This window comes from Trachemys scripta, chromosome 17 (assembly GCF_013100865.1).
Source record: "Trachemys scripta elegans isolate TJP31775 chromosome 17, CAS_Tse_1.0, whole genome shotgun sequence".
NCBI lineage: Eukaryota > Metazoa > Chordata > Testudines > Emydidae > Trachemys > Trachemys scripta.
This window is the reverse complement of record NC_048314.1, coordinates 2,662,169-2,678,291: the sequence shown is the minus strand read 5'-3', so window position 1 is coordinate 2,678,291 and position 16,123 is coordinate 2,662,169. Positions and strand designations below refer to the sequence as shown.

The following is a 16,123-nucleotide window of genomic DNA, read 5'->3' as shown; positions in this document are numbered from 1 at the left end:
TTGGCACATGCCAATTTCAGGTCCTCTCTCCATCCCGCTTGGAGGAGGTTGGCAAAGGGCACCAAGTCCCTACCAGCACCGGGGCTGGGAGGCTCCTGGGGACATTGCTGCTTTCTGTGGTTTTCAAAAAAGTAGTCCCTGATGTTTATTTATTTATTTATGGGTTTGTTTCCCGGAGCTCAGCTTAACCCACAGCCGCCTTCCTCCCACCGAAAAATAATCCTCGGAGTGCCTGACAGTGCCCGTCCTGAGCGCTCGCGGCGCGGGGACCCCCAGCCGCCGGGGCCGGAGGCTGGGCTCGGAGTCCGGCACCTGGCAAAGTTGGAGCGGATCTCCCCGAACGGGGCGCGGGCAACAGGGCGCTGCCCGGGGGCCGCTGGGGCCAAGCCCGGGGCAGGGCCGGGCGGTGCCAGGGGCCCTCGCGGGGCAGGCGGCGGCGGCGGGGGCGCCCCGCGTCCTGGGCTGGGCATGGAGGGGCGGAGAGGGCAGAGCGCCGGGTCCTGCAGCGCTCGGCTCGGCCAGACTCAGCCCCCTGCTCCTGCTGCTGCTTGATCTGAATGTGCTGAGGCTGGAGCTGCCCCCAGAGCGGCTGTGATGGCGGCAGCGCGGGCTCCGCACCGGGACGCGCCCTGCCCGCAGCAGCGCCCTCGCTGAAGGCGGCGCGGCCCGCGCCCCGGGGAAGGGGGGCTGCAGCAGCCCGGCGAGCCGCCCACCCGCGCCGCGGGCATCGCCCCCACTCGCCTCCCTCCAGTCCCCGCAGGGCGGAAAGGCGGCGGCGGCGGCGGCATTGTGAAGCGCGCAGCGGATCGCAGGCCCGGGAGCAGCGGGGCTCGCTCCCTCCCGCCCGAGCCCGATGAGCCAGCCGGACAGCAGCGCCCCGGAGCCGGCGGCGGCGCCGGGAGAGCAGGTAAGGGCGGCCGGCCTGCCCCGGGGCGCCTCGGGGGACGCCCGCCCGCCCGTTGGACGCGGGCAGCCGCGGGGCTCGGCGCGGGGTGCCCGGCTCTGCCCGCCGCCCGGCTCGGGCCGGCTCCGGGAACAAAGCGGCGCCGAGCAGCCATGTCAGCTCGGACCGCCCGTGCCGGAGCCCGCGAAGCGCCCGCCGCCCCCCGGCCCGGGGCAGCCCGCCCCGCTCGGCCCCGGCCCCCCGCTTTTAGGCCCTTGCTCTTTCTCAATTTTTCTTTCTAATTTTTCCTCCAAACGGTGTTTTTTTTTTTTTCCATTAAAACGGCGCCACCTAGGGGAGACTATTTCGTAAATAAAAAGAAATTAAAATTGAAAAAAGAGGAAATATTTGCTATTTCTTATTTTTAAAAAGTTTGAATTGTAAGAATTTGCGGGGGATTCGAGGGCAGAATGGTTTGCATCTTCATAGACCAGCTAGTTGGGTGGGCTAGGCTCGTGGGAACAAATTTGGTGTTTTTGAAGCAAAGCCCTGTTAATATGTAAATGAAAATTAAGCTGGAATTTGGACGAATTCAGGTTTTTTTCCTGTTTTGGAAGAAAATATTATTGTAAAACAGCGACTGCTTGGAAATGAATCTGGTTTAAGTTGTAGACAAGCATATATAAATTAACTGCAATAAAATATTACTTTGGGGAAAGTAGGAGAATTGCTGTTATGAAGCAATTATGAATTGTGCTTCATTGTAATTTTGAACTTGCTCTCATAGTGTGGCAGGGTTGATTTTGGTATGTTGTCATATTTAAAGTTGGTTGTCTTAAATAAGAAAGAAATAAAGAAAAAATATAGAAATTTTTCTGTGGACACACCCAAATTTTTTTTTTTTTTTTTTTTGTGATTTTGGATTTCATGCAAAACTGCTTTTAAACAATAAGGTTCTACACACAGATCAGAAAAACATGAGGGAAAGCAAAATTAAGAGTAGAATGTCAGTTCTGGTTTGAATTTCTTGGTTTTTCTGAGGGTTTGTCCTGGTATAATTAAAACATAGTTTCCAGTCATTTAATTTCCTACTTCTTCTTTTGTAAAGAGAAAAAATTTCCATAGTAGGTTTTTTACACATACACTGAAACTATTTCAGATACTGTGGATCATATAAATGTAATATTACATAGATTTATTGTAAAATCTGCTTTGATAATACAAATGTGCATAATTAACACAATTATGAACAAAATTAACTGTAGATTTGAATATTTTAATTTTTAATAAAACTAAAGTAGCTAAAAAGGGCGCTGCCATGATATTTTCCATAATTTAAAAAATCCTTTTCACCTCTCACTCTTTATAATCCTTCTGGAGTTTGAGATTGAAACATTTCCATAATTAATGTTTCTCATAGGGTTATGCACACATTTTGTTATTATTAGGTTGCTTGCAAATAGTGGACTACGCACACTGGTTTGTTATTGTAGGGTTGCCCTTGAATACTGGATTGTTGGTATTGATCTTTTAAAAATAAATAACAAAAGAGCACCGAAGCTTTCATTGTTTCAATAAAAGCACATATAAATGATATACATGGCCTTTGCATACAAAAGAGAGCGTGGAAGATTAGGTCAACATTTGAGTCTTACCAACCTTGACACAGCCTCCTCTCTAAAATGGGGACAAAATAGCAAGATGGCTGGCTTCACAGCTGCAGCATTTAATTTGAAAAGAACATTTTTGAATTTTGAACATGAGTTTCTGAAACTTGTGCTTCCACACTCCAATAACTTAAATTTAGTCCCCCGCCCCCCCTTTTTCATTAAATTTCAATCTGGAATGAATTTTTCTGAAAGGAATTTTCAAATCTGAATTTAACCCCCTGAAATGTGTTTGGTGTTCTGATTGTTTCACTGTAACTTGATATTCACTTGAAATTGAAGTCTGGACTTCCTGATAAATGCAGGGAGAAGTATCTATTTTTCACCCTGTTCTCATTTATTGGGTTGTGGAATAATGGAAAGACTTGGAAAGCAGGAAAAGTGTTGGGTGGAGGAGAAGAAATTCAGAAATGCAACTTTTTATTTTTACTTTTGCATTTGTCTCCAGAAAAAAGACCCACCCTCTTCCTGAATTTTTCTAAGCAAATATAGAACATAGTGGCACAAACACACTGGAGTGTCACATGTGTAGAAATTATACACAGTGCATTAAATTGGATTATACAATCCTTGTCAATATTTTGTTCATGGTTTCATTCAAAAGCCTTAAAGGTGGTGGCTTTTCCAAACTCATATCCTGCAAGAATTCTTTTCATTGAACTGCACACTATAACTTCAGCTTAGTCTAAGAGTATACCAAAATATTTTTGAAGATTCATGAATTTAATTCTTTTTTTCCAAGTGGAGATTTTTTGATGCTTCTTTTCTTTCTTCCCTATTCTGCCTAGCCCCACATCCTCACCCTAAAATCTTGGGAGAAGCCCTGATGATTGGTGTATTTTAGGCCGGGGATGTAATAAATTGATCACTATGTTATTTTGGTTATGAATAGTGGCAGATATTCAGTTTCAGTACATAAGAGGTTGTGTTGCCTTGTGTTTTACATTTATGTCTTAGAAGTTTATAATGATCAAAAATATAGGACTTGAAACTTCAAGGGCCTGTTTTATATCTCTACATGTACTAAACTGCTAATGCAAATAAGTGAATTTCCTTATATATAAATATTTAGTTATTTAAAATGTATGTAGCCCATTTTCTCTGCAGAGATTGAAAATGCAATAGCACTAGATTGCAACTTGTGGGGATGCCGTTATACTGTAGGTGTGTGAACTGCAACCTTTACAACCTTTAACTGCGTGCATATCGGTTTCCTTTAAACAATGGCTTCCATTCTATTTTTCGCTGGTGGTGAAAGCTGTAGTTTAGGTTATAATAGAATTCTCAACCTTAACCTTTTTTCATATGCTCTTACATTCTGGAGAAAACCTTCTTGGCTGAAATTTCAAAGGGAACTTTTTTTCTGGAAAGTTGAGCAAAAATTGCCTATTTTTGAGTTATGTGACAGTGGAAAAGAAAAGAAACTGCTGTAAATAGATTTCAAAACCTAATTTTTGTAGCATAAATTACAGAAAGACTGTACTTTGGAAGTGGAAATTTTCCAGGAACCTAGTCCTCAGTGAGGGGGACAAACCTAAATAAAATAATAGCGTGTTAAATGATAAATAATTTTTGCACAAGCACAGTATGAAATGTAATTATTACATTATTTCCAGAATTATAGAATAATTTAAATACATAATATTTTCCTAATATATTTCGTTATGTAGGTATAGTTACACTGCTGTGGTGACATGTAATTAAATTTTTGATGATGCCATTATGTCAGTGAAATCAATAGAAACTAGGGTTCTGAAAAGATTTTTTTTTTTTTTAACTTAATGTAAGTTTTTGTGTTATTTAGGGTACAGTCTTTGGATCCAATTCTAGACGCCCTTGGCATATAGAATGCTCACTGAAGTCATTGGAAGTTGTGCACATAGAGGGGCTTGCAGGATTGGGCCTTTCAATTCTCAGATATCAATAAATCCCAAAGTAAGGGTTCTCGCAGTAACCATACTTCCCTCATATTGTGTACATAGGACTCAATACTGCCATTATATTAATGCATATAGATCCTCTTGGATTCAACTGGAATAGTGTGTGCATATTTTAAGGATAGGGTGATTGCATAGGCCCCCACTCCTGCAGATATTTATGCATGTGTTTAACTTTATGCGTGCAAATATTCCTGTTGGCTTCAGTGAGACTACTCAGATTCATAGATTCTGTGGCCAGAAAGGACCATTGTGATCATCTAATTTGGCCGCCTGTATATTACAGACCACAGAGCTTCCCCAAAAATAATTCCTAGAACAGATCTTTTGAAAAACACCCAATCTTGATTTAAAAATAGTCAGTGATGGAGAATCCACCACTATCCTTAGTAGATAGTAATTAATCATTGGAACAATTACTGTTAAAAATGTATGACTTATTTTCAAGTCTGAATTTGTCTAGCTTCAACATCTAGCCACTGAATTGTGTTAAGCCTTTCTCTGCCAGAGTGAAGAAGAGCCTATTATTAAATATTTGTTCCCCATGTAAGTACTTATAGACTGTAATCAAGTCACTGCTTATCCTGCTTGTTGTTAAACTAACTAGATTGAGCTCCTTGAGTCTATTAATACGAGGCATGTTTTCTAATCCTTTAATCATTCTTGTTGATCTTCTCTGAATCCTCTACAATTTATCAATATCCTTTTTGAATTGTGAGCACTAGAACTGGATGCAGTATTCCAGCAGTAGTTGCACCAATTTCAAATACGGGGTAAAATAACCTCTCTACTCCTGCCTGAGATTCCCCTGTTGATGCATCCAAGGATCACATTAGCCCTTTTGGCCACAGTGTTGCACTGGGAGCTCATGTTCAGCAGATTATCCACCCCCAAACCCTCCCTCTCCTTTTCTCCCCTCCCCCAAAAGCCTCCCCAAAGCAACCCACCCCCAATCGTCTTTTACAGAGCCACTGCTTCCCAGGATAGAGTTCCCTGTCCTGCCAGTATGGCCTACATTCTTTGTTCCTAGACGTACACATTTACATTTAGCCATATTAGAACACACATTGTTTGCTTGCGCCCAGTTTATCAAGAAATCCAGATCTTTCTGGCTCAGTGATCTGTCCTCATTGTTATTTACCATTCCCTCAATTTTTGTGTCATTTGCGAACTTTATCAGTGTTGAGTTTGTTTTCTTCCAGGTCATTGATAAAAATGCTAAATAGCGTAGGGTCAAGAACCAATCCCTGCAGCAAACCTCTGGAAACACATCCGTTCGATTATGGTTACTCGTTTATAATTATATTTTGCGACTATCAGCTAGCCTGATATCAATCCATTTAATGTGTGCCATGTTAATTTTATATCTTTCTAGTTTTTTAATCAAACTGTCATGTGGTACCAATTCAAATGCCTTATAAAAGCCTAAGAGTATTACATGAGCACTATTATCTTTATCAACCAAACTTGTAAGACCCATAAAAAATATCAAGTTAGATTGACAGTATCTATTTTCCATAAATTTATGTTGATTTTTATTAATTATATTACCCTCCTTTAATTTTTTATTAATCAAGTCCCATATCAGCCACTTCATTATCTTGCCTGGGATCAATGTCAGACTGGCAGGCCTATAATTACCCGGGTCATATTGCTTACCCTTTTTAAATATTGGCACAACATAAATTTTCTTCCTGTCTTTTGGAACTTCCCCCGAGTGCCAAGACTTATTGAAAATAAAATCCAGCTCTTTTAAAACTCTTGGATGCAAGTTATCCAGACCTGACGTTTTAAAAATGTCTGATTTTAATAGCTGCTATTTAACATCCTCCAGAGATACTAGTGGAATAGAAAATGTATTCTTATATGGTATGTCTACATCACTTATTTTTCCCCCAAATGCAGAACATAAATATTTATTGAACATATCTGGCTTGTCTGTATTATTATTATTATTGATAAATCTACCACTTCCACCTAGTAATGGCCAATACCATTGCTAAGATTTTTTGTTCCTAATATGCTTAAAAAACTCCTTATTGTCCTTAGTTCTGCTAGCCATATATTTCTGCTTATGTCCCTTTGTTTTTCTTATCAATTTTCCACAATTCTTGGTTTCTGTTTTATATTCATTACTATTCACTTCCCCTTTCTTCTATTAGTTATATTTTATTTTTTGATTTTTATAGCTTCCTTCACTTCCCTTCTAAACCATGTTGGATTTTTTTAACCAGTACTTCCTTGATTGTGGGATTCTGGCTTTTTGGGCATCTAATAAAGTGCTCTTAAATAATTCCCAATTATCATTCATATTTTTCTAATTAAATTCTTCTTCTTGGCTGGTTTGACCCATAATTGTTTTCAGGGTGCATAACTAGTTGAAAGACTGTACTCAAAGAGTACATATCTATGGTTTGATGTCAAGCTAGGAGGCTGTATCTAGTGGGGTCCTGCAGGGGTCAGTCCTGGGTCAGGTACTATTCAGCATTTTTATTAATGACTTGGATAATGGAATGGAGAGTATGCGTATAAAATTTGTGGATGACATCAAGTTGGGAAGGATTGCAAGCACTTTGGAGGACAGGGTTAGGATTCAAAATGACCTTGACAAATTGGAGAATGGGTCTAAAATCAACAAGATGAAATTCAATAAATACAAGTGCAAAGTACTGTATTTAGGAAGGAAAAATTAATTGTACAAATACAAAATGGGGACTAAGTGGCTAGGCAGTAATACTGCTGAAAAGGATCTGGGGATTATAGTGGATCAGAAATTGAATATGAGCCGGCGCTGATCAGGCCTCAGCTAGAGTAGTGTGTCCAGTTCTGGGCATCATACTTTAAGAAAGATGTGGACTAAGTGGAGAGAGTCCAGAGGAGAGCAAGAAAATTATAAAAGGTTTAGAAAACCTGACCTATGAGGAGAGGTTAAAAAAACTGGGCATGTTTAGCCTTTAGAAAAGACGAGTGAGGGGGTACTTGATAAATCTTCAAATATATTAAGGGCAGTTATAAAGAAGACAGTGATCAATTGTTGTCCATGTCCACTGAAGGTAGGACAAGAAGTAATGGGTTTCATCTGCAGCAGGGGAGATTTAGGTTAGATATTAGGAAAATGTTTCTAATGATAAGGATAGTTAAGCACTGGAATAGGCTTCCGTGGGAGGCTATGGAATTCCTATCACTGGAGCTTTTTAGAAACCGAATAGACAAACACCTGTTGGGTAATCTAGGTTTACTTGGTGCTGCCTCAGTACAGGGGCTGGATTAGATGACCTCTTGAGGTCCGTTCCAGCTCTGCATTTCTATGATTCTATAATACAAAGTGCGCTGGGACCTAGAAAGAACAAAACATGATACCTGCACCAACGATCTTAAAATCAAAGGTCTGGTCCTATAATTAGTTACTTATGGATGTGTAGTTATTCACACACAAAGTCATCTTTAACTCAGTGAGCCTCTGTGAGAGTGACTGTTTGTAGGTCAGGCCTTTAGTAAAGACATAAAAATGATCATAAAAAGATGGGAATTTGGGCAATGGAGGAGGATGAGAGAATGAATAATATTCGTTATGAATGTCACCTGATGGGCTTGGGGTTGTTTTTTTATCATGTGAAGAAGTTCTGGCTAGTACGAGGTATTATCTTTTACGCTTCTTAAAATTCTGAGTGATTGAAACTAATCTTAATGTTACAATGATTTAAAAATGTTGTACTACTGAATATGTCCATAGTGAATTGGTTCAATCATACTGCATTTTTGGGAAGAAGTTTCTGATTTTTAATATTTTATGGATTAATTGCTAATCATCTGCCTCCTTTTTGTTTTAGTTTTGTTTCTTGAATGTCTCTTGATTATTTTGTACTATGTGATACCAATTTAGTGGTTAACTAGTATGGAAAGTACATCTGGATGTGTTGACTTTGTACTAACAAACATTGATTTGTTGGGGTAAGGGACTAGAAATGAATGAGGCTGTTTATCATGTACAGTATGTGAGTGATAACCTTTTGGAATAAGCTATTCTTGTTTCGTCCATTGATGGGGAAACTGTCTCCCTGCCCCTCTAGCCAATCAGATGGGAGTTGGATTTTTCAGCCAATACACAAGTAGAGGGGAGACAAAGATAATAGAAACAGCCAGTTCGCATGAGTTGTGTGGTAAAGGTTTTGATTATGCCTCTTCTAAGCAGAGCACAGATGACTTACATTTATCTAGTCAAGGCATTGATAAGAATATGAGTGGAATAAAGTTACAGTAGGAAGTAAGGGAGTCAAAAAGGGTTTGAGATTTTATGTTCAGATAATGGAGTTGTTCAACACTGGGAAATAATTGAGAAGCTGTGGGATAAAATAAGACCAATATAAGTAATGGGGTTATATGACTTGATGGGGCACTTCTGTGGGCTACTTATTTTGTTCAAGGATTGAGCAATCTAGGACAACAGCTGCTTTTCTAGAGGGGGAAAAAGAAGGAGACCATCTCTCCCCCAGTCTGTTATCTAAGGAAGCCTGCAGTGAGCCTGTAGCACTGTATTTCTGTATTTAGGTGAGTCAGATGAGATTCCACCGTCCCTGGACACACGCACGATGTGTAATGGCTTTCTGGCATCTTTGACTGGCAAGTTCATGTAGGAGCTCTTTAGGGAGGATGAAGAGAGGACGACCAGTCAGTGCCTTTTACAGGGGTTAGAATGTTGGGGAAAAAGGGACTATTGTTGAAGTGGGGTGGGTAGTGATGGCACTGGGCATGTGCTGCAGAGCTGTGAAATACAAATCATAAGGGATGGAGCAGAGAATGAGATCCTTCCAGGACAGTGTTTTCCCCAGGAATTGAAATTGGGGGTGTGTGTGTGTTTGGGTGTGTGTGTAAATTTACGGGCGGTCAGTGCCGATGAGGGGTGAGACTGTGAGGGTGAAGGTGGGCTGTATTGCATCATAGTAAAAACTGAAAAATGTTTCATGACCATTTCATTAGATTTTAAAATTAAAGTTGGCTACTCAAGCCTTCTATGAAGCACTACATCTACATCCTTCTTGGTTTCTTGTTATAATTTTGCACAGTTCTGTTAATGAACTTCTTGAATGCAATGTGTTCATCTTTGGTGGCTTCTCGTGTGTCCGGTACTTCCATTCCTTCAATTGATATGCTCATTAGTTCATTCACGTGATCAGGCAGAAGGCAACTTCTTTCAAAACACAAAATTCTATTCAATGATGAAAAAGAACGCTCAACTGTAGCTGTTGTGACTGGGAGTAGCAAGAGATGAATTCCTACTTCTTTCAGCCCAGGAAACATAGCATAAAGAGCGGGTCGAGCCACTAGTGATGTTAAAAAAGAAGTTGAAGTCAAATCTTCATTCATTCGTCGTATGATATTCCACTCTGTGTTCAAATTCTCTATTCTGTCCTGAGCACATGGCAGCCCCATTGCTGGTAGTGTCTCACTCCACTCAACTGTCGGTGTTTTATAAGACAGGAATCTGTAAAAGCTACGTAGAGGTTGAGTAGAGTCTAGAAGTTGCTGTTGTCAGTTTTTAAGAATCAAGTCTGTGTACTTTTTCAGTTGTCTTAACAAACACGTCTTGTCCTCTTCACTTAAGGATTCAATATAAATGCCTTCAGTAGTCAACTTCTGGACTGAAGTCTTTGCTTCTTCCCGTACTTTTTCAATGGATAGCTCTCTTGTTGATCCAAATGTAGCTTCTATTTCTGGACAAAGATGTACTACTATTGTAGCAGATGCCTGGATGGCCTTGTTTAATGACCCAAGTGGTTTCAACAGTAGACTTATGAGAGAGAGAGAATGGCAATAGTCTTCTCTGAACGTAGTAGCAAAAGTAATCCACCAGCCTCACTACTTAGATCCATCCCATCTTGGTAGATACTTTCCAAAGCCAGTAATAACAGCTGGAGTAATTTTAAGACAACAGCCAAGGATTGCTCTGAGAAAGCCAGAGGGTTTTCCCAGGTTGGACTAATTTGAACTTCAGTCCCAGTGTATCTTCTACATTTTCCAAGATATTCAGTCTTTTTGGACTCTTGCTGAAAAAAGAATATAATGAAGACATTAAATTTATAGCTTTTTAAATGTCTTTTGAAGCGTCTGCAGCTCGTACTAGCGCTAGTTGGAGTAGATGACCTCTGCAGTGAGTATAGGAGAGATTAGGGTTACACTTTTCTCTGAGCAAAGCTTGTGCTCCACCATGTCTTCCAGAGAAGTTTACAGCTCCATCAAATGCACAAGCAGCCATCTGTTTGGGGTCCAATTGACAAGCATTTAACTCTTTTAAGATGTGGGTTGTCACAGATGCAGCCAATCTGTCTTTTGTAACATGAACATCTAGAAATGCATCTACTGGCCTACCACTGACATCAAGATAACGTACACAATGACTTAATACTTGATGCCCATTTGCACTGGTGCATTCATCATCCATGTATGCAAATTTTTTGAATGTGGTGAGAGAGTTCTTCACTTTTTCAACTGTTGAGTCTTTCACTGTTGCACCACATGTGTTTAGCCAGTCAGTTGAGTTTCTTGCAGAAAAATAGTGAGCATTTGCTGGTCTTGTTCAGAACCAGTGTTCAATTTCAGGATGAACAAGTGACAATGCACTTAAAATTGGCCTCCAGTTTGTAGTGTGTGGTATTTCTTGCTTAAATAGAAAGTATGATGCCACAGCCATGTTTGTTCGCATGAACTGTGTTGTATCTCCAGCATTCTTAACAGCCTCATTAACACTCACTGGTGTTGTCCTTGGCCAGTGGAGACTCAGAATTCAGAGGTGCTTTCACATGAGTTCACCTCCCAGGTGGGAGGCAAGAAGGCACCTTGCTCGTTCCTCCAGCTGCTCACTGTTCGCTCTGGCCACTGTTGTTCGTTGTGCCACCGTTCACTCCATCGCTCTGTTGCCAGTGGCCCTGCGCCGTCACCTTCTGCTGCCACCTGCCACTGTGACCTCTGCGAGTTGGTCTCTTGAGGTTCCACCAGCTCTGTGATTTCAGAGGGGGAACCTCGCTGCTAGTGCAGACTGGTGTGTCTCTTCCACAGAAAAACTATCCCACAGCATGTCTAAGCACTTAGACCTGATTATCAGAGATTTCAGCTCTAGTGATCACTTAACAGCACAAAAGACTATCTATGGAGCCTAATCAGCTCTGTCTTTAAACAGTGGAGAGGGGCAGGTCAAATAGTACTTGTGACTCAGGCAGACCATCAAGCAAAACACCTGTCCCCACCCTCTCTTGTGATGCCCTCAATCAGCACAGGCTAAGGACAGTTCTACTGCCCTTTACTCATACAACAAAAACAACAACATTTCTTTACACCCTTCCCTCCCCCTGCATTCAAGTGATTTGTAACCCAACCCCAGCCAGAATCTACTACTTGGGCAACACAGCTCTGTTTGCTGGATACCTAGGTAGATTATGTGTGAATGTAAATACAATCTGGTCTTGAAGCCTTTCCCCCCAGCCCCAGCTCATCGCTAGCTGTCAGGGAGAGCTCATTTAGAACTTGCTTATAAATCATCATTTGAAATTATTAGGTTGGCCAACAGCACCAAAATGAATGCACTGACATTGTCCTAGAAAACAACAGCCGTATAAGGAAGCTAGTCTATGTTCATACTTTTCAAATCTATTATACTTTTTCAGATGCACGTATTTTATGATACACTTTATATGCTTTTAAAGTGCGTATTAATGTTTGAATTTCAATTCAAATTTCCAAACAATCACTAAATTGGCAACACTGCATGTAACTAGTTCACAAAACTGGGGGGAGGGGGATGTTGGGGAAATTCAGGGGGGGTAAACACCCCCATGGGGGGTGTAAGGAAATCCCTGTTCCAGAATGAAACTGTTTCTTTAATTATTGTATACAATGCTAGTCGGTGCACTGTAATTATGTATGTGGCTAATTAGGTATACAATCATCTCTCACCTTTTAGCATTAGCATGAGACTCACCTATTTGACCAGGCTTTTCATAAGTGTTAGATCACTTTCCCCTATCACTGTCAGTACAGGGGTATTGGAACAGTTTGTATAGTGGGGGAGCTGAGAGCCATTACAGCAAACTGTAAACCCTGTATATGATGGAAACTACTTCAAGCCAGGGGGTGCGGCCGCACCCTTAGTACCAGCACTTGTGTCAATATGCTCTGTATCTCTGTCCTGTTACAATCCTGGGCTTAACCTCATGTGCTGAATAGTCCTGTTAACTTCTGTGGAACAATCCACAGTGTGTAAAGTTGAGCACATATGTAAGTCTTCAGTTTGGAGTGGAGTTAGAGATACTGGGTCTTCATACACAGGAATTGTTTTGCTGGAATCTGAATTGGGTACATATGCACAGATACTATACTGATGGCTCCATATAAGTTCCTGTAATAGAAATAATAGTACACTTTTCTGTTGTATATCTAAATCTGTCCATATGTATGTCTAAATACATATGGAAACACCCAGGTAGGCTTATGATTGACCTAACAAGTTATTTGTTTTTTAATTGATTTTCTGTCTCCTCATGACTTCCAAGGTTAATCTTGTAAGGCATGTGGGGAAAAAGAAGGCTTAGGGGGAAAATATATCTTCTCCCTTACACATTTGAGGCGTATTGTGGCTCCGGAGCCACATGTGGCTCTTCAGAAGTTAAGCCTTGTATAGGCACCAACTCCGGGGCTGGAGCCACAGGCGCCAACTTTCCAGTGTGACAGGGGGTGCTCACTGCTCAACCCCTGGCTCTGCCATAGGCCCTGCCCCACTCCACCCCTTCCCCTGAGCCTGCTGTTCCCTCGCTCCTCCCCCTTCCCCCCCCCAGAGCCTCCTGCACCCCATAAAACAGCTGATTGGGAGGTGTGGGGAGGGAGAGGGAAGTGCTGATCGGCAGAGCTGCCGGTGGGCAGGACGCGCTGGGAGCAGGGGGGGTGATGGGGGCTGCTGATGTATTACTGTGGCTCTTTGGCAATGTACATTGGTAAATTTTGGCTCCTTCTCAGGCTCAGGTTGGCCACCTCTGAGGGCTGGTCTACACTATGGGGGATGGGGGGGAATCGATCTAAGAGATACTTCGACTTCAAAGTTGCATCTTAGTTCGACTTACCTGGCCGTGGTGGAGTACGGGTGTCGATTCGGGGATCGATTTATCACATCTAGACGAGACGCAATAAATCGATCCCCGAGTATATGGAATGCAGTTGCTCATTGTATGACAGGGAAGCATAAGATGGGCCAAATAAAGAGGCAAAGTATACAGGCCAGGAAAGTTAATTCGGTTTAACACAGGTGTGAATTTAAAGCCCCTCTGTGGATGCTCTTATTCTGGAATAAAGCTGCCTTAATTTGAATCATTTTAATTCAATTTGGAAGTGGATTAAGCTAATTCAGAATAAGGGACTCTTATTCTGGAATAAAAGCATCGATAGAAGGAGCTAATCAGGAATGATTACCTGTGTAGACAAGCCCTAAGTTAGAACCTTTGTTAGAACCAGGGTATGTCTCCACTGCAAAAAAAGAAAAAGGTGTGTTCTTAACTCAGGTCAAAACATAAATAGCAGTGAAGACGTGGCAGCTCTGGTTTGGGATCTCAGCTCAAGTTCAACTTGCTCTGTCCCCTCTCCTAATTTTTTATCCAAGTCAGCTAATGTGGGTTAGCTCACCTGAGTTGAGATCATGCTTTTTTTGTTGTTAGCAGTTAAGACACCCCATATGTTGGTCTAACTTACCCTCTGAAGATCCTTCACCTTCTGTCCCCTCTGGGCGTAAGGGCTTGTCTAGACAAATAGTGCGCCGCAAGCTGAGGCGTAAATCTTCAGTGCCGTAGTGCGCTGTGCTAGCTGTCTGCATGGACCCTGCTCTCAAGCACTAAGCACCAAGTTCCTGGGAGTGCATTAACCTGCATTTGGTGAAAGCGCACTGGGGAACTTCTAGTGCGCCATAGCAAGGTTCACACTGCTAGGGTGCTGTAGATTTACATCTCCGCTTGCTGCACACTCACTGTTCATCTAGAAAATCCTTCTATTACGCTGACTTAGACTTTCTTTTTCAATGTCTGTCTGACTCCCAGAAGCTGGGAGTGGACGACAGGATGGGTCTAGGGTGACCAGATGTCCTGATTTTATAGGGACAGTCCCTATATTTGGGGCTTTTTCTTATATAGGCTCCTATTACCCTTCACCCACGTCCTGATTTTTCACACTTGCTGTCTGGTCAGCCTAGATGGGTCACTCAGTGGTTACCTGTTCTGTTCATTCCCTCTGAATGATCTGACAGTGGCCACTATCAGAAGACAGGATGGGCTAGGCGGATGATTGGTCTGACCCAGTCTGGCTTTTTCTTATGTTCTTCTCATGGAACAAATGTTTGGGGAGAATCCAGCCTAACTTTCACAAACTTGTTAATGATCTTGAGTTAATTGGCAATCAATTAATGAGGTAAAAACTGTAGTGTAGAAAAACCATTGCACATTGGTGAAGTGGATGTAAGGAAGTCATAGGAATCTCAGGCCAGGTCTAGACTGGAAACTTTTGCTGGTACACCTCTACCTCGATATAACGCTGTCCTCGGGAGCCAAAAAATCACGTTATATCGAACTTGCTTTAATCCACTGGAGTGTGCAACCCCGCCCCCCCGGAGCACTATTTTACCGCGTTATATCCGAATTCGTGTTATATTGGGTCGCGTTCTATCGGGGTAGAGGTGTATAGCAATGTCTATAGGGTTTTGGGTTTTTTTTTTTCCTCTCAAAATTTCTGTATCAGCAAAAGCCCTTTTAAGGTTAGACTAAGCCTTGGTTATTTGAAGTGTTGTAATTTACCTCACTGCAAATTGTTGTATCACATCAAAATTTGGCCCAGTATAATGTGAAAATAAAATCTATAGCTGAGCCTGAAAAATGACTGGATATTTTAAATACCCTTATACTGGATTTACAAGGGATAGAGGAAAATAAAGCACTGCGAATAGGTGATGGAAGCTATTGAATCTGCAGAGAAATGTTATAAATATTTGGGATGACATAGCAGAGAGTCTGGACATATAAGTGAAGAACAATAATAAAGGTAGCCAGGGAATTCTGGGATCTTGTGGTAGGCCTTTAGGGCTGTTAGAGAAAGTAGATCCGGAAGTCTCAAGTAGATCTGGAAGTCTCTTTTCAGACAAACAAGGTGTGTGTGTGTGTACTGATAGATAGATAGATAAAAGCTAGAGCTTTTATCATGGGAGATTTTAGTATCGCAGCTATTGACTGAGAACTTTGCAAAGACTAAGAGGGAAGGTTTTTTGAGGTAGAGCAGGTCTTTCCTGAAGCAGTTTGCTGAGCACCTTTTATAATCAAAAGCTGTTCTTGATAAAAAACTACAATATGAGCTAACAACATAAGTGTTGTCCTGGTAGCGGGGGTCATAAAACAATATTTTCAGGCATGGTTTGTAAAGTTTGCTCTAAAAAATATTGTTGATTCAAAGTTAGATTCAGCCTGGGAGGAAATTAAAAAAAAAAAAAAAAAATCCATATAGGCTTATTTTTTACTTAATGGTTATGTGTACGCACACTCCAGTATCTTAAAAAAATGAATTTGTTTAAAACATTTATTTTTAAAAGTTCCTTCAAATAAGTGTTTTAAAATTATTTG

General features: G+C 41.5%; 1 protein-coding gene across 11 annotated transcripts in view; it reads left to right on the top strand.

Annotated features, from left to right (window-relative positions):
* The first annotated feature begins 437 nt into the window (after positions 1-437).
* ZNF618 (zinc finger protein 618) overlaps positions 438-16,123 on the top strand; it is a 270,471-nt gene continuing 254,785 nt past the window's right edge. For 3 of the 11 annotated variants that reach the window (XM_034793684.1, XM_034793691.1, XM_034793688.1), the window contains exon 1: positions 438-907. In XM_034793684.1, coding sequence (XP_034649575.1) covers positions 854-907 — 54 coding nt within the window. In that variant the 5' untranslated portion in view covers positions 438-853. The remainder of the gene's footprint in view (positions 908-16,123) is intronic. The other 8 variants (XM_034793690.1, XM_034793689.1, XM_034793683.1 and 5 more) reach the window with 7 other exon arrangements.